Raw genomic sequence first — 18328 nt, 5'->3', positions numbered from 1 at the left:
CTCCACATGAGTCTCTACCCACCCCTTACTCCCTCCCACACCGGTTCTGTTCCCTTCTCTCCCATGTGTATGTCACTTGATTTGTGCTCACAGCCTTGGCTGGTATTCCATTGTAGTACTGGGGAACCTCTGCATTGTCAGAGGTGCTGTTTAAGGCACTAAGTCCACAAAGCTGAGGTTCCATCTGCTTCTTGTGGTGGTTCTGATGGCATTAAAGACTCAATAGCGCTATTTTGAAGAAAACAGAGCGTTTCTCTCAGTGTTATAGCCAGTATTTTGATTCCTCCCCAAATTGACCGAAAAACAGATGAACTAATCTGTGCATTCTATTGTTGTGTGTGGCACAGATTAGCTAACAATCACTGCACTTCCATGCAATTTATAATATAATAATCCTTGCATTTGATATAGCGCCTTGTTTGTGTGAAGTGCCTTGAGACTTAATAAAGCACTGTGTCAAACATAGAATCAGTTTGTACTATACTATAACCTGTGCTATAAAATGGGAGCCCATCTTTCAGTCAGCGGCTGCCAACATTGTAACTTGTAGGACTATTCATAATTTCAGAACAGCAGTGATTTTTGTTTTAAACACGTTTTCTGTCCTATAATAATTAAACATTTTTCTTGTTACTTACGCGATGAAACAATCTGGAGTACAATCCACCCAATGTAATGAACAATTATAAATTTCACTTATACACGCGACAGTGCATAGCCAGACTATCGGTGTAGCAAGTTCTGAAATACTGGTCAAGTACTGTTTGAGACGGTGATCAGGAAACAATTACAGTCAATATAATTTTGCATTTTCCACACGTGGAGTCCTGTAGCTCAGTGGTTAGAGCACTCGCCTCCCAAGTGAGAGGACCTGGGTTTGAATCCTGGGCAGGGCGAAACGTTTGGCAAGTTTTCTTACTCCACACGCCTGTGTTTACCTAGCAGTAACTGGGAACCCAGTTAGTTGATTGGTGGATCGTTTTTCTGGGGGTTATAATTCCTTCAAAAAAAAATTGATCATTTAATCCACTACTGTTTGTGGGACACTGCTGTGCACAATTGGCTGCCACCCACAAAATACAGTCAATTCACTTTACAGTATATTCTGTGAAGCGCTTTGAGACGCCCCTTATATTTGCCGGGTGATTTGCCGCTATCTCCATTATATTGCCCAGGCACCACCATGAAATTAGCTGCCATGAGAATGGCCGTGAAGTTTAGCCAGTGTCACTGTGTTTGAAAGGTGCGCTCAGTGACGTTACTTCATAAAGACCAGACAACACTTTTGAGTGGCACCTAGTGAAGATAAATCCCTGGTCTCTCTACAGTGGAGAGATACAGCACAGTGACCCTTAGTAAAGTCTCCTTACATTTCCCGCACTGGTGATACAGCAAATATGTCCCCCTCTCGACACACAAAAACATTAAATCATCTCCTCTGTGAACCACACTAAGCAATAGCACCCACCACCTGTTTATCCCATTACTTCATTAACTATCCATTCTTACAGAGGGAAGCGTAGGTCATTCACCCATTGTACTGCATCACTTCTCTTTAATCCCTCTCTCGATCCTTCTCCTCATCACTCTATGGTGCTTTTTGGGTGCTAAGCCAGCTCTGTTTGGAATGATAATACTGATCCAGGTTTAAGAGCTTTGACCACCCCCCCACCCACCCCCAACAACCCTCTGAAGTGTGGAAACTCCTCACATGTTTCTTCTGCTAACAATCCTGCTATTCCCCAAAATACTTTTCCATTATTTACTGTGTTTGCTGGGAGAATTGTAAACACCCAATTCATATCTTCTCTCAATCATTCTGCTCTGTTTAGTCAGTGTTTCTTCATAGGTGTATCAACCACCACAGCCTTATTTCTAAAATTCCTCAAACCAGAGGCAGCAAGCAACCTGGGATAATGGACTGAACCAGAATTCAGCCCCATTACACTGCTTTTGACCTCAAGCCCCCAAGACAGCAACAATTTGCATTTATATATCACCCTTCATGCGGGGTAACATTCCAGCATACTTGACAGTCTGACAACTAGCCAGGGGAAGAGGGAGACAAACTCTTATTCAAATTTTAATTGATTGATCTTAAAGGGGGACATTAAGACAACCCTGCCATTGAGGGTTGTGCTGTAGATAGATGTAGAAATGTACCTGAATATCTAGGACTATCATCCTTCAGCTCATGGGGGCGACTTACAAAGGTTTCTGCGAGATCGCCCCACAAAATTGATTTTTTTTTCTGGGAAGGGGAGGGGTGGCTGTGGAGTCTCAGCCTGGTGAGGTGACATGCAGTGACTGCTGACGGGTTTCAGGTGAGAAACACCAAAAAAAAGCATTGCATGTGTGAAAAGGTCAGCTGGCAAAGCCTCTGTGTTCTGAACTGTGGATGAGAGATGAGCATAACAGCATGCTAATAAACAAGAATTTATTTCTTTAACAAAGTTTAATAGCAAACATACTCCCTGTTGCTATTGCGTACATCCCACTAGTCAACCACAGGGCTCTCAGCTCTCTCCTGATCTTGTTTTAGATGGAGTTACAATCTTTGAGGAAGAAGGTGGCTCGACTGCAGTGTGCCTTGGAATTTGAGCAGCAGAAGGCTTGTCAGGAAAGATTGGCCCTGGAGATGCAACTGGAGGAAGCCAACAACAGAACCAAGGTACTGTGCAAGAGTACCCAGTAGGTAATTATTCTTTTATAGAAAGAAAAGCTCCTTGTTTATTGAAAAGGTTTGAAATGAATTGCAACAACAACAACTTGGATTTATGTAGCTCCCTCCACGCCGGACGGCGTCTCAGAGCGCTTCACAGTAACGGATCCCAGGGCCGAGCCGGGGGGAGGGGGAGGAAGGTGACTGAAGATGCAGTCGAAAAGAAAGGTCTTCAGCCGAGACCTGAAAATAGGAAGAGAGGGGGTGAGGCGAAGGGAGTGAGGAAGGGAATTCCAGAGCCTCAGGGCATAGTGGCTGAAGGCACAATCACTGAGAGTGGAGCGGAGGACTCGGGGGACAAGGAGGAGGCCAGACCCAGTGGAACAAAGGCAACGGGTATTGTTCTGAGGAGAGAGGAGGTCATAGAGGTCGGGGGGTGCAGAGGAGTGGAGGGATTTGAAGACAAGGGTGAGAATAGCTGGCGACGAGCGCAGCGTAGAAAAGTCTAGAATGCATTTTCACTTCGGAAAAGGACCCATTCATTTGGGAAAGGATCAGAGAACGTAACCATGGTTCAGAGATTCAAGTGACAGATGCACAAGGAAACTCAAGTAGCTGCTGTGTTTTCCACTTGTTTCCTTGGTTTGCTCACGTGTACGTTTGTAATACTCAATTACGGCCACAAGGAGGCAGTGCTGTGCCTCACACTGGATGGCATTGAAGCAGTTGCAAACTTTGCCACCAAATGGTCTCTGTCACTTGTACTTGGTTTCAGTGAGTGTTCACATGGCTTTGGTGGGCAATGCCAGACTGTTAATGAAGAGTGGGTTGGTAATGCGGTGTTGTGTTCCAACACACTTCAATGTTTGGAACCTTTGACCTGTTTCATTGCACATTATAACACTGGGGAATAATCAGCCGGATTGTTTCAATTTTTTTTTAAAAATCATTAATTGCACAATTCTTATTAAAATGAGCAATATCACAGTTTAGACACCTCTTTCCTTCAGGTCTGTAATTGCAATACAAATGTAATTTGTTGTTGGGGGAGGCTCACGTATTGGGAGGTGATGTCAGCCAACGTGGGATAATGGCCTCATTACCTGAGTGTTCCAGGTCTCTAAAGCTCAGAGCCTACCTTCACACACGCGTAGTGTTACTCTGAACTCGTTGGTCCAGAGGCCTAGCCGCTGAGGCTTCCAATGTTACATGTCTCAACAGTTTAAGAATTGGCATGAGTTATGGCTAATTTTGTAACTATCACATTGTGCAATAAGGATGCTATTAGGGCATTTTGGGGTTGGAAAAAGTAGTCTTTTAGACCTACTCCGACACCAGCAGGGATTCTCCTGCTTCCCCCTCACAGGAGTAGAGAGCATGGCTGGCAGATTCTGTTAGGGACTCTTTGATTCTTTTCTTGTGCGTCCTATGGTGAACCAATACTTTTGCCCTCCCCCTCTCTCTCACTGTTAGATCTACACACACCAGTCCTTGCCAGGTTCCACTGGTTCCCAATTACCAAACTATTGTTTTCAAATCACTTCATGCCCTCTCAACCTACCTACCTATCTGGCCTGCTTACCCCCCACTCCAGCACTCGCTGCATCCACTCGGCCAGCTCCGGCCTCCTGTTTCCCTTGTCCCCTCCGCTTCATCACCGGTGGCTGTGCATCCAGCCACTACCCCCTGAAACTCTGGAATTCTCTCCCTCAATCCCTGTGTCTTGCCCCCTCTTTCCCAACTTTCAAATACCACCTAAAGAACTTCCTTTTTCATCGTGCTTACGGTCACCTCTCCCCCTCCTTCTCCCCCTGGCTCAGTGTCAGACCCCACCACTGTCAAGAGCTCCAGGACACTACCCCGTCTGAAGGGCACTATATAAATGCAAGTTGTTATTGTGCTACATTACCACCATACAATATCTGGACCAAGACCACACAATAATAGCGCAGATCACCTTTACTGACCTACAAAGTAACTTTTTGCATCTTTTGCTTTCTGAGAATCTGTTTGGCATGCATCACCATGATGTGCAGTGTGTTAGGATGGGCTGCTGGATGCTGGGTGCAGTACAAATGCCAACTCCGGCAGGCAGTGTTTACAGCAACAACCATTCGTATGCCATGTGTGTAACAGAGCATTTCAAAGCACTTAACACCCCACGACATCAAGCAAGAAGTATGATGACTTAGGGGTGACCAAAGGCATCATTGAAAAGATGATTTTGGAAGCGAGTTCCCAGAGGACATGGTGGTGGTGGAGGAAAGCTTGGAGTAAGGCATAAGTAATAGCCGAGCTAAGAGTCTGGGTGGAGATAGTTATACAGATAGGGTGGAGCAAGGTTATGGAGATATTTGAAAACTATGGTCTTGAAAATAGTTTGCTTCCAGAGAAGCAGTGAAGCTTTGCAAAGGGACGAGCGGGTGATGCAAATCTGGGATCCTGAATGGGACAGGTCTTGGACAACAGGCTCTGAATGTGTTGGTTTGCAAAGATTGGAACCAGAGAGGCCAGCCTTGGTGCTGGTAAAATAAACTTGGGCCATAAAGAGGTAACGTTTTGAGGATGGGATTTGAAACTCGGTTTGATGTTAACACAACACAAAGATGTCATTAGTAGATGTATTATGGGGCAAACAAGATGGCACAACAATCATCACAATGTTAAGCTGTAGAAAATTACAGTCTAGTCAGGATTTTATGTTGGATAGACAAATCAGCAACAAGAACAACTTGAAACTTGCAAGGCAGCAATGATGCTTGAATTGAAGGTGGTTCTGGAGAAATACGATTGGGTGATTGGTTGCACATAAAGAGAATAAGCCAGGGCCATCGGAAAGATGAGAACCTGGAAGGGTCCAAGGTTGGGTTTGGAGAGAGACACTATTTGATGGGATGAATTGATAACAATGGGTTTCCACATGTGTCAGACACCTGGCTGACCAAAAAAAAGACAATGGGGGAGAGAGGTGGATGGAGAGATAAACCGCCTTTGAAAGAAATCAAGGGGAATGAGAAAGGAAAGCGAATCACAGTGCTTAACTTCAACCGGTTCATTTTTCAGTACGATGGGCAGGTCAGAGGCTGAGCTAAAGGGATTAGGAATAGTGATCAAGTGAGCAATAGCTACATGTTCAAGCACCTTGGTAAGGAAGAGATGTTTGACTGTTTGTGGGACATTGCTGTGCGCAATTGGCTGCCGCGTTCGCCCACAAATATACAGTCAATTCACTTTACAGTCTATTCTGTGAAGCGCTTTGGGACGTCCTCCCGACGTGAAAAGCGCTATATCAAATGCAAGGATTATTATTATTATTATTATTAGATGGGGCAGTGTTTGGTGAATGTATCTGGGTTTTGTAAGAATGGGAGTGATCACAAAAGTTCGAAATAAGGTGGGATTGAGTCCTGAGGAGGGAGGTACTTCACATTGGTTAAATGTGGGGCTGAGAAGTGAATGTCTGGAGCTGGATTAAGGGAAGGATAGACCATAATGGAGATGAGGTTGCTGAGAGGAAAATGGAGAGAAGGAGACGGGTGCTGGAGTAGAGAGAGCTTGGAGAGATGATAATAATAATAATAATCCTTGCATTTGATATAGCGCTTTTCACGATGATGGAGGATAAAATGGCAAATAAGGTGTCAGTTTGCTCTGAGAACCAGTGCATCACCATGGGATTCCAGGGACACTGTGCCTAAATCAACTAGGGATCCTACACGAGGACAGCGACATGGGAACCAGGACAGACACAGTCTGTGGTGTGGAAATTGAGCACCAAGGAGTTTGAATGCAAGGCAAGAGCTGATCTACACATCTGAAGTGGATCAGGATCTACCTCCACCTTCTTAGCCAGGATCTGAGAGATCCAGAGATCTAAAGCGGAAAGGAAAAAGTATAGAAAATACCTGGTTGCTTCTTCCAACAACTTTCGCTTACATAGAGGATTTCGCACAGGATCAGCATCTTAAAGTGCTTCACAAAGACGATGGGGGTCATTGTAGCAGAAAGCAGGGTGGTGAGGGGGTAAGTTTGATCAAAGACACTGTGAAAGACAGAGGTTCTTCAGAGGGCTTTGAAGGCAGAGAGAGAAGGTGCAAGGCGAAGGGATTCTCCAGAGTTCCCCAGAGCAGGTCAGGGCAAGTAGCCAACAGTTGCAGGCCAGAGCAAGTGAGGGCCGAGCAGTGAAGTAGAGTTGGAAGAGAGGAGGGTGCCTTTCTAGGATTGAAACCGGCTTTCTCTCTCTTTCTCTCTCTCTCTCTCTCTCTTGTTCAGTCACAGGAATGCCTGCTGACACAGGACACAGGGGAAGCCAGGCAACTCCGCCAGGACCTGCAGCGGATCCACAACCTATGCAGCGCCGCAGAGAAAGAACTCAAGTACAAACGGGAGCAACTGGTGGACGTACAGAAACACAATGCTCTCCTGAGCCAGGAAGCTACCAGGGTGAGCTTGTGGCATGGAGAGCAGCCAGAGAATTCCAAGACCTGGATTTGGATTTGTCAGCATTTGAGCTTGAGTTGAGTGCGGTGGTGAAGTGCTTTTTGGTGTTGTGCAGTGACCGATAGTGTGTGTCCACCTAACTACTTGAGAAATTGGAGTACTGTGTGTAGTTTTGGGCAGCCCGTTAGAAGTTGGATGGATGTTACCAGAGTTGAGGAGTTTCAGTGATTACAGAGAAATTGGGTTTTTTACAATAGGGTTGAGAAGGTTAAGGGTGACCTGACAGAGACTTTTGAGAATATGAAGGGTTATAATCAAGCATATGGCTGGGCACTGACCACAGGCTGAGCACTGGAAACATGGAGCTTTGAAAACAATAGTTATTTTAGAACTGCGGCTGTGGGTTGGGCTGTGGATCGATGCTCAGCAATGCCAACCAGGAATCAGATACTCAGTCGCCTTTTGCTGCATTTCTGACAAATATCCCAAAAAACAGAAGTCGCTGGGAACACTCAGCAAGTCAGGCAGCATCTATGGAGAGAGGAAAGTGGGTTAACATTTCAGGGTGATGACCTTTTGTCACAGTACTGCTGAACTCTGTGTGTGGGGCGGTATGCGTATTTGTGTGTGAGTGGGTTGCTGTGTGTGTGTGTGTGGGGGGGGGACGGGACACTGTGTGTGGGGAACTGTGTTTGGGGGTGCTGTGTGTATGGGGAGTATGTGGGCGGAGGCGGCTGTGTGTGGGGGATGGGGGAGGGGGCTGTATGTGTGTGCGGGGGCGCGGTGGGGACTGTGTGTGCTCATAGGTCTCACCCTGCTGTCTGTTCAGCCACTGGTCTCTCAGTTTGTGCCCCAAACTGAACGCTCTGCTCGGTGTTTTTCTGTACCTACAGGTGGGCGTGGACCTGAAGGCCATTCAGGATAAAATCTGTGCACAGGAACGGGAGAACAAGGCTCTGAGATGTGAGATCGAGGAGAAGCAGGAGAAGATAAAGGGGCTGGAGCTGGAAGCAGCCAAATCCTGTCAGCTCAGCAAGCAGCTCAAGTGCCTCCATGATGAGCTAGCATCTGAGAAATGCCGAGTGCAGGCGGCGGAGAAAAAGGTAATGTCACAAGCTCACATTTTATCACCTCAGCCTCAATGCCAGCTCTTAACGTTTATTACTGTGCTGAACTTTGTAAAAATATTGCAAATTCATTTGAATATTAATTTGGAACTTTGAAAAAACAGCTTCTATATTATAATAAATAATAATCCTTGTATTTGGTATACGTCTTATCATGTCTTCAAGACATCTCAAAGCGCATCACAGACTATACTGTAAAATGGATTGACTGTATATTTGTGGGAAAAGCACAGCAGCAGAGTCCCACAAACAGGCTGAGTCTTGGCTGACACACACTGAGCCGGGTAACAAACAGAGTTTTCTTTATCTGAACTTCTCGTGGGATCTTTTGACATTGTAGTGTCTATCGTTTGAAGCTATTGAGAATGCTCTTTGTGTTTTGTCTTGGACTGGATGAAATCACCTGCCTGGCTGGATGCGGCACTGGAAACACACTGGCTTAGATTATGTGATTTTGAGTCCTGATGTGAGCTTGAACCAACAAGTTTCTGACTCAGAAGCGAGAGTGCAACCACTAAGCAAGGCTGACACACACCGAGCCGGGCTGACACACACCGAGCCGGGCTGACACACACCGAGCCGGGCTGACACACACCGAGCCGGGCTGACACACACCGAGCCGGGCTGACACACACCGAGCCGGGCTGACACACAGGGTTTTCTTTATCTAAACCTCTCTTGGGATCTCTTTTGAAACGTTTGTCATTTGTGAATATTTATTATTTGAAACTATTGAGAACGCTCTGTTTTTGCTTTTTCCCTCTTGTATTCCCTCCCTCCCTCCCTACCCCCACCCATCCCACCTTTCTCTTCTCTCCTCTCCTCCCTCTTGTCAATCCTCCTCTTTTGGACACAAACCATGGGCCCTGGGCTGAAGTTTGCAGAGATGCAGCAACACCTGAACTCCTGCCAACACCAGGTGCGTCTGGCTGAAACCCGAATCAAGGAGAAGGAGATAATGGAAGCAGAGCTGAACGACAAAAGGGACTTGGTGTGCATGCTCCGAAATGAACTGCAGGAGGAGCTGCTCCAGAGGTAATCCATGGGCTGGATGGTTCAAATGGTAGTTCAGGGGTACCTGCTGTCAGGATAACGGTGGGTAAAGAAAGGGGAAACAGGCCTGTTGATATGTTGCTTGAGAGCCTTGCATTTCCAACTCTCTTCCCTCGCCCTCACAGCAACACACGTTCAGGTACACAGATGAACACACACCTATATCTATGCACACACACATATATATATGCACACATATACATGCACCCCAATCTACATGCAAACTATCCCTCACGTTCACTTACACATTGAACAAATTCACACACATGCATACATATACATGCATACCCATACAGCCCACACATATATATACATATGTATGTATAATACATGCGTATTGTGTATTACACAGTGCACAGTTTGTGAGCTCACATGTGAGGATTAGTATCTTCGGGCAAGACACTTAGCGCTGTTTGTGCTGAGTTCCTGTGTCAGCAGTGTCACTGAGGTTCAGTCCAACGCCTTGGGATGTCAACAAGAACAACAACAAAATTGCATTTATAGAGCGCCTATCATGTCGGGAGGACATCCCAAAGCGCTGACGTCCCAAAGCCCGTCCTTCCGATGTGAAAAGCACTATATAAATGCCATTTTGTTGTTGTTTTTCCAGCTCAGCCACCAAAAAAAGTTCTGAAATAATGCTAATGATTGATGTACAAATGTTTAACAATATTTGCTGTGTAATCTCTGCCTGTAGTCCCCTGATGTTCTGTCTGCCTGCTTGTCAGACATCAGGAGCTGGATGAGTGCGAATTTCCTTCAGCTGAATGTTGACAAGATGGAAGCCATACTCTTTGGCTCTCATCAACAACAACAACAACAAGATTCCATTTATAGAGCGCCTTTCACGTCGGGAGGACGTCCCAAGGTGCTGTACAGTTGGGTCAGGACCCGAGCCGGGGGGAAATGGTCAGGGTGAGGGGAGGGAAGGGAGGGAGCGAGGAGGGGGGAGATTGTCACGGTGAGGGGAGGGAAGGGAGGGAGCGAGGAGGGGGTAGAGAGTCGAGAGGGGAGCTGAAGGCACGGTCAACGTCTAAAATCACATGGTTCTCACCTCCTCCACCTACCCGACCTCCCCCTAAAACTCTCCGAACCCGTATGCAACCTAGGCATCAGGTTCGACCCCTAATTATCCTTCCTCCCTCACATCTGGTCCCTCATCAGCACCACTTTCTTCCACCTCCGACGCATCGCCCGTCTCCACCAATTCCTCACTCCAAAAGCCGCTGAAACCCTGGTCTATGCTTTTGTCACTTCTCGGCTGGACTATTCAAATGCCCTCTCTGGTCTCCCCTCCACTACCATTCATAAAATGTAGGTCATACAAAACTCTGCCGCCCGCATTCTCACCCGCACCAAACTCCGCCCCCCTATTACCCCAGTCCTGGCCAGACTGCACTGGCTGCCTGTCCCAGAGAGGATCGACTTCAAGATCCTCAAACCTTGTCTTCAAATCCCTCCACTCCTCTGCCCCCCCCCCGACCTCTCTGACCTCCTCTCTCTGGCCTTCTCCTTGTCCCCCGAGCCCTCCGCTCCACCATCAGCGGCCATGCCTTCATCCACTACACCCTGAGGCTCTGAAACTCCCTTCCTCACTCCTTTCGCCTCGACCCTCTCTTCCTATTCTCAGGTCTCAGCTGAAGACCTTTCTTTTCGACCGCGCCTTTGGTCACCTTCCTCCCCCTCTCCTGGCTCCCCCCGTCCCCCCGGCCCCTCCCCTTGACTCCCCCCTCCCCGGGCCCCTACCCTGACTCCCCCCCTCCCCTGGCTCCCCCCCCCTCCCCCTGGCTCGACCCCGCGATGCATTACTGTGAAGCTCTGAGACGCCGTCCGGCGTGGAGGGCGTTATATAAATCCATGTTGTTGTTGCCTAATGCACACTGGCTATATTCCCTGTATAAAGGTTGCTCTGACCTGATCTGGACTGTTGGAGTCCATCTAGCTTAACAGATAAAATGTGGAATGAGAAAAGACCATTTGGCTGCTCAAGCCCCTCTCCTTTCTCAGACCATGTAAACCATGACCTCACCTCACCCATTCTATTTTGTGTAATAGATACTCTGGACTGTAAAGGTAATCCAGCCAAAAGCCCAGGATATTCAACCATCTTCACGGTTGAAATCTGGGCTCTGTTCCTCCATAGAGACATTCTCCTTACTGTTCTTCCCTCACACCCCCTCCATCTAAGTCAAATAGATATAGATATCTCCATCTGTGTCACATCATTTAAAGACCTAGAGTGTGCCCCCTTTTGATCTCTCTAATGAAAACATATTCTCCATGTCTCTACTCAGAGGTAACCGCAGAATTATTCTCATTGTTCTTCTCAGAACTCTCCCCAATGTTTCACAATCCTTTTGGGAGGAGGTTCCCGCCAAAATGTGCACCCAAAGGGATATAATTTCTGTTATTTCTTAACGAATCCTATTAGAATTCCCATTGCCTCCATGAGAAGGAGCTTGCGTTGCAGGAGAGTTCCTGTAAGCCGGAGCGATGTACGTTCGCTTCAGGAAAGAACCCCATTTACATGACAGTCCTGACTGGCAAATTGCCTTAATGAACACAGCAAATTAGATCTTTGCTTAAATGGAGTCTCATCGGCCAGCAACTGCTTCATCTTTCGTGCTCTGTTTACATCCCTAAAGCCATGCGTATCTGTCTGTAAATGGCCCTTTCTGCCACTCTAGGAAACTGGCTGAGCAGTGTGCAGATGATCTCCATCATCAGCTGAAGACGATGCAGGACAAGGAGACTTGCCAGGCGAGGATGGTTGCAGATTTACAACACTGCTTACACGAGCAACAGGCCCGGGTCCGAGCCCTGGAAGAGGAGAAAACGAGCATCTCTAATGAAGTCAGTTTGTGGGGATTTGATTAACAGCCACCAGCTGTGCACATGTCCTATATCAACTTAGTTCAACCAATGCCTCTGGCTTGTCGGTCAGAAGGTGTGGGTTCAAATCCTTATGTCGGGAATTTGACCTCACAGTCTCAGCTGAGTGCAGTGCTGGGGGAGGGATATATTTTCGGATATGTCATCCTTCAGATGAGAAATTAAACCAAGGTCCTGGGTGTGACACATCGGGTGGACGTAAAGATCCAGTTGGCATTATTCGAAAAGAGAAGGGAGTTTTTGCTGACAATCCTTCAGATAAACTTGAAGTGGCTGTTTTTGACCCGTCTATATAATGTAGAAAAACAGGCCTTACATTTGACAGTAATTATTTGAGGTTTCAGTTCAATGAGACACTATAACATTAATAAGATTTCTGTTCTCATTGCACACAGTTTCAAGCCTCTTTGTGCCCTTCAGTCATTCAGGTTTTGTCTTTCAGAATGAGTGTCAGCAGAGGGTCAGGAAGCAACAAACCGAGGAGTTACTGGCAACACAGCAGGAGTTAGAGAAGCACAAAGAGGAGCTGAGGAGCGTTCTTCAGCAATTGGACTCTCACGTCAGGCAAGTGAAGGCCCAGCGGGAGTGAGAGCGGGGGTGGTACATGATGTGGTAACTGTCATACAGTGGGCATTTTGCTCTGGGAGATGTCCCAATTTGTGAATGCTAAACTCTTTCTTCCCTCTACCTTCTCCCCAAATGGTTAATAATAATAATAATCCTTGCATTTGATATAGCGCTTTTCACGTCGGGAGGACATCCCAAAGTGCTTCACAGAACACACTGTAAAGTGAATTGACTGTATATTTGTGGGCGAACGCGGCAGCCAATTGCACACAGCAATGTCCCACAAACAGTCGTAGATTGAAAATGACCAATTTATTATTGTTTTGTTTTGGAGGGATTATTATTAGGCTCTGCGTGGAGTAAGGAAACTTGCCCAAGGTTTTGCCCTCTGCCTGGAATTGAACTCGGGTCTCTCACTTGCAAAGCGAGTGCTCTAACCACTGAGCTACAGGACTGGTTGGGTCCAAAGCCACTCTCTGCAGACACTATGCTGGCCGGCTGTGCCTTCAAGTTGGCACTGTGCACGCAGCCACTTTCCCCTTTTATTGTTCCTAAATCCCAGAGTGATTGAATCACAATAATGTATTTGAGACAGGAAAATCTCGCCACTTGCCCTTTTGTGGTGAATGTGATCATAGAATCATAAAATCTTACAGCACAGAAGAAGGCCATTCGGCTATTTGAAAGAGCTACCAACTAGTCCCACTCCCCTGCTCTTACCCCATAGCCCCGCACATTTTTCCTTTTATAAGTACCTATCTATAAGCTCCCCTCTCGACTCTCTTCCCTCTCCTCGCTCCCTCCCTTCCCTCACCCTGACCACTTCCCCCCTGCTCGGGTCATGACCCAACTGTGCAGCGCCTTGGGACGTCCTCCTGACGTGAAAGGCGCTTTATAAATGGAGTCTTGTTGTTGTTGTTGTTGTATCTAATTCTTTTTTGAAAGCTATTATTGAATCTGCTTCCACCCCACCTTTCAGACAGTGCATTTCGGACAATAAATAACTGGTGCTTTACACACAAAATCTATTGAGAGAGAGAGCGAGAGAGAGACAGTGTGTTACTCTATACTGTGCTCTGCCCATAGCAAGTAGATTGCACAAGTTCAAAAACATGGTCATGAACTCGCCCGACTTTGCTCACGGCGTGTGTGTGTGTGAGAGCGAGAGAGAGAGACAGGATAACATCCGGCCTGTGTGTGTGTGTGTGTGTGAGAGAGAGACAGACAGAGAGAGAAAGAGAGAGAGCTAGGATAACATCCCACCTGTCTGTTTGTGTGTGTGTGTTTTGTGAGAGAGTCAAGGTAACAGCTTGTACACTTTTCAGGCTCCACAACGACAAACAGATAAAACATAAAATGAAGCTACGGAAAGCAAAGGAGATCTTTATCCGTGAAGTGATGGCGAGGGACGGTAAAGTCAAACAGCTAGAAAATGAAGTCAAACTGATGAGAAACCTACTGGACAAGGTGGGTCCAGAGGGCAAGGTGTTATTATCCACTTTATGGTTCAAAATCTCCTGTCAGCAGCTCCCTAGCAAAATGGTTCCAAACTCCAACTGTGAGGAGTTGCTGGACTTCCTTGAATCTAAAATCAAGGGGAAATGTTCAGCCACCTCAGCCCCGTCCACAGCCACCCCCACATCACCTCTCCCTCATGACCCAGCCCCCACCCATCCCCCCCTATACTCTTTCGACCCTCTCACTCCCTCCCTCACCACGACTGTCTGCAAACTCAAACCCATCACCTGCTCCCTCGATCCCATCTCCACCTCTCTCCTCACCTCCCAACTCCACCTTCTGGCCCCTCGCCTGTCAGAAGTCTCCTTGTACACCGGTTCAGTTCCCACCCTCTAAAAACAGCCGTCATCACCCCCATCCTGAAAAGACCTTCCCTGGATCCATCCCTCCTCTCCAGCTACCGCCCCATCTCTAACCTCCCATTCGTCTCCAAGGTCCTGGAACGAGTCATCGCGGCCCAGCTCCACTCCTTTCTCTCTCGCCATTCCCTCTTTGAATCCCTCCAATCCGACTTCCGCGCTGCCCACAGCACGGAAACAGCCCTGGGGGTCACAGTCACTGATGACATTCTGAACATCTGTGATCAGGGCTCCCTCTGCCTCCTTGTCCTCCTCGACCTCTCTGCCGCCTTCGACACTGTCAACCATTCCATCCTCATACACCGCCTCTCCTCTTTACTCAATCTTCACGGACCGGCCCTTGACTGGTTCGATTCCTATCTCTCTCACCGTCTCCACTTTGTTGCCTCTAACGGTTTCTCCTCCAGCCCCCGCACTGTCACATCTGGCATCCCCCAGGGCTCTGTCCCTGTCTCCTCTTTAATATCTACGTGTTCCCCCTTGGTGACATCATCCACAGACATGGGGTCAACTTCCACATGTATGCGGATGACACCCAATTCTATCTTTCTGCCTCACCCTCAACTCCAGGACCACTGCTGTCCTGACAGTGACTGTCTGTCGGACATCAAGTCCTGGATGAGAGTTAACTTTCTTCAATTGAATGTCAACAAGACTGAGGCCCTCCTGATTGGCTCACACCTGCACCTCAGGCTCCGACAGCATCAACCTCCATGATACAACTCACCAACTCACCAGCCAGTCAGGAACCTGGATGTCTTGTTCGACCCTCAACTGTCTTTTCTTCCCCACATTCAAGCCATGACCTGCTCTGCCTTCTGTACGTCGCCCGACTCCGCCACTACCTCAGCTCTCAGGCCGCTGAAACTCTTGTTCATGCCTTCATCACCTCCAGGCTCGACTATACAAACGCCTGCGTGTCGGCCTTCCCAACTCCTCCCTCCACAGCTGCAGATAATCCAGAACTCTGCAGTCCGTGTTCTCTCCCGCACCAAACTCCGTGACCCCATCTCCCCCATTCTCGCCCGACTCCATTGGCTCCTTATCCTTCAGAGGATCCAGTTCAAGATCCTGGTCCTCACCTACAAAGCCCTCCATGGCCTTGCCCAACCCTACCTCTGTGACCTCCTAACCCCCTACCAACCCACCCGCTCCCTCCGCTCACCCGGCTCGTGCTGCTCCACGTCCCCTGACCCACCCGCCCACCATTGGCGGGAGAGCCTTCAGCCACTCTGCCCCCAACCTCTGGAATTCCATCCCCCAGTCACTCCACCTCGCCCCCTCCTTAGCCTCCTTCAAGTCCCACCTCAAGACCCCTCCTCTTCGACCGTGCCATCAGCCACCCACCTACCCCTCCCCTCCCTTAGCCCCCCCCAATCCCAGCTTGGGTCTGAAATGCTGTACTCTGTCCAGCGCCTCGGTGAAAGGTGCCATACAAATATAATCTTGTTGTTGTTCCAATCTGTGGGCACTGCTCCAAGCAGCTGGTCAGTTTGCGGGGAAAGAGGGAGCAAGAACACAAGGACACAATGATAAGAATGGAAAATCCACCTCAACGTTAGTTTTTACAGGTGTTGCCCAGTGCAGCAGAAATGTGTAGCAATGTCCAGCAGCAGCGCTCCCCCCAGCTCCAAGCCTGAAGTGAGACTTTGAACCCATGATCTTCCAACCCTGAGGCGGGAGTGTCATCACTGAGGCCAGCAGATCCTGTGCCTTTAGTCATTCTGGGCTTTACTCTGAAGAGAAAATTTAGGGAAGTGGTAACTGTCACTGAGCTGTTGTTGCCCTGTTAATTACATGTGACTATGTCCTTCTCATATTTCCCTGTCCAAACCTCACAGGAACATACGTGGAATATGAAGATCACGTGTGAAAACGACCTGCTCCTTGCGGAGAAGCGCGACCTTCTGCAGAAGCTGAATGAGCAGGAGGAGCTCGTACGCAACAATAGTTCAATCGCTTGTGGTGTAAAACAGAGGTATACGTCCCCCAAAAGTCCATTATTTCTGCTCCTGGAATAATAATCCTTGCATTTGATACAGCACCTTATCAGGTCTTCGAGATATCTCAATGCACTTTGCAGAATATACTGTAAAGTGAATTGACTGTATATTTTGTGGGAAAAACGGAAAGGAAATGGATATAGATTAAAAATGATTTGATGAAATAAACTATACAAATTTTGAAAGCTGAGATATGAATCTTATACAGTCAGCAGCTGAGAGCACACGTAAAATATTGTAAGATTTGATCCGACACAAAGGGCACAATTTCTGATTTTGCTGATTGAAGAAGAATTTGAGCAAAGTTAGGAGGACACAGTCAGACGAGTAAATTGGACAACCAGATGGCAGATTAAATTTATGCAGAAAAGTGCGACCACGGTCTGCATTATATGCGGTCTGCATTATACACGGTCTACATTTGGAGGAAGACTAGGGGAAGCAAGTACATTGTAACTGGAGCGTGAACCAAATAGATAGATACTGAATGTTCTGGGACGCTACCCTGCTAATAATAATCTTTGCATTTGAGATAACGCCTTATTATGTCGCCGAGACGTCTCAAAGTGCTTCAAAGGATATACTGTAACACTGATATCCGGCGGGCGAAGGGAGCTAGTGAAGAATGCTAATTGGAGCTTCTGTTTTTAACCTGTCTAAATCATTAGTTAGATCACAAAGTTGTGTGTCCAGTTTTGATTGCCTACAAATCTACAGGAGTATCTGGCATTGAGTGCTCCCTCTGACTGTGTTCCAGGATTAACTATCTGGAAGATGAAAACAAACAGCTTCAAGATGAGACGGTGACGCTAAGTAGTCGGCTTGGGTCATTGGAGCGAACATTGAAAAACATCCAGTCTATCCGTGCTCTAGAGGTACGATCCCTCACTCGTGTTCCTGGTATCACCATAGTCTGCATTATACACGGTCTGCGTGAAACACGGTCTGTTACAGTATTACACACAATCCTTGCACTTGTTATAGCGCTTTATCACATCTTCAAGACGTCTCAAAGCGCTTAACAGAATACAATAACAACAACTTGCACTTATATAGCGCCCTCCAAGCAGGGGAAAGTCTCAGAGCGCTTAACAGTGACAGAGCCTGATTCCAAGCCGGAGGGCGGTAGGAGGTGACTGTAAGCACAGTTGAAAAGGAAGGTTTTCAGATGGGACTTGAAAAAGGGGAGAGGAGGCAAGGCGGAGCAGTTGAGGGAGAGTGTTCCACAGTTTTGGGGCGTAGTGGTTGAAAGTGTGATCTACAATGGTGGAGCGGAGGGTGGGAGGGATGAGCAGGAGGCTGGTGCCAGTCGAGTAGAATCGCTGGCTGGTGGATTGGGGAGTGAGGAGGTCGGAGAGGTAGGGAGCTGCCAGGGAGTGAATGGATTTGAACACGAGTATGAGGATCTTGGAAGTCAATCCATTCGGTGATGGGGAGCGAGTGGAGCCTGGCCAGAACTGGTGAAATGGGGGTACGGAGTTTGGTCCAGACTATACTTTGAAGTGAATTGATTGTATATTTAGTGGGCGAAACACTAAAATGAAAAATGATCGTCTGATGACAAAGGAAAAAATTACAAATTGGATGTTTCCTACCAGGTTCTACCTTATTCCATAGGAACTTGAATCATTTAAGCACCAAAAACATTTTCCACCCCCTTCTGCTAGCTGTGGAGATCCCCGCAGCCTGTGGTGGGTAAACACATGC

General features: G+C 47.5%; 1 protein-coding gene and 1 non-coding gene across 8 annotated transcripts in view; both read left to right on the top strand.

The window, feature by feature from the left end:
• ccdc30 (coiled-coil domain containing 30) overlaps positions 1 to 18328 on the top strand; it is a 61511-nt gene that overhangs the window by 39664 nt on the left and 3519 nt on the right. For 6 of the 7 annotated variants that reach the window (XM_042343560.1, XM_042343558.1, XM_042343555.1 and 3 more), the window contains 9 exons: positions 2543 to 2671; positions 6935 to 7105; positions 7996 to 8205; positions 9107 to 9264; positions 11970 to 12135; positions 12617 to 12738; positions 14067 to 14208; positions 16460 to 16596; positions 17379 to 17496. In XM_042343560.1, coding sequence (XP_042199494.1) covers positions 2543 to 2671; positions 6935 to 7105; positions 7996 to 8205; positions 9107 to 9264; positions 11970 to 12135; positions 12617 to 12738; positions 14067 to 14208; positions 16460 to 16596; positions 17379 to 17496 — 1353 coding nt within the window. The remainder of the gene's footprint in view (positions 1 to 2542; positions 2672 to 6934; positions 7106 to 7995; positions 8206 to 9106; positions 9265 to 11969; positions 12136 to 12616; positions 12739 to 14066; positions 14209 to 16459; positions 16597 to 17378; positions 17497 to 18328) is intronic. The other variant, XM_042343559.1, reaches the window with a different exon arrangement.
• On the top strand, positions 824 to 897 carry trnag-ccc. Its single transcript has one exon. It is a non-coding gene; the product is annotated as a tRNA-Gly (tRNA).

This window comes from Callorhinchus milii, unplaced genomic scaffold (genome assembly GCF_018977255.1).
Source record: "Callorhinchus milii isolate IMCB2004 unplaced genomic scaffold, IMCB_Cmil_1.0 Scaffold24, whole genome shotgun sequence".
Lineage (NCBI taxonomy): Eukaryota > Metazoa > Chordata > Chondrichthyes > Chimaeriformes > Callorhinchidae > Callorhinchus > Callorhinchus milii.
The sequence above is the reverse complement of the archived record's forward strand: the minus strand, read 5'-3'. Positions and strand labels throughout refer to the sequence as shown.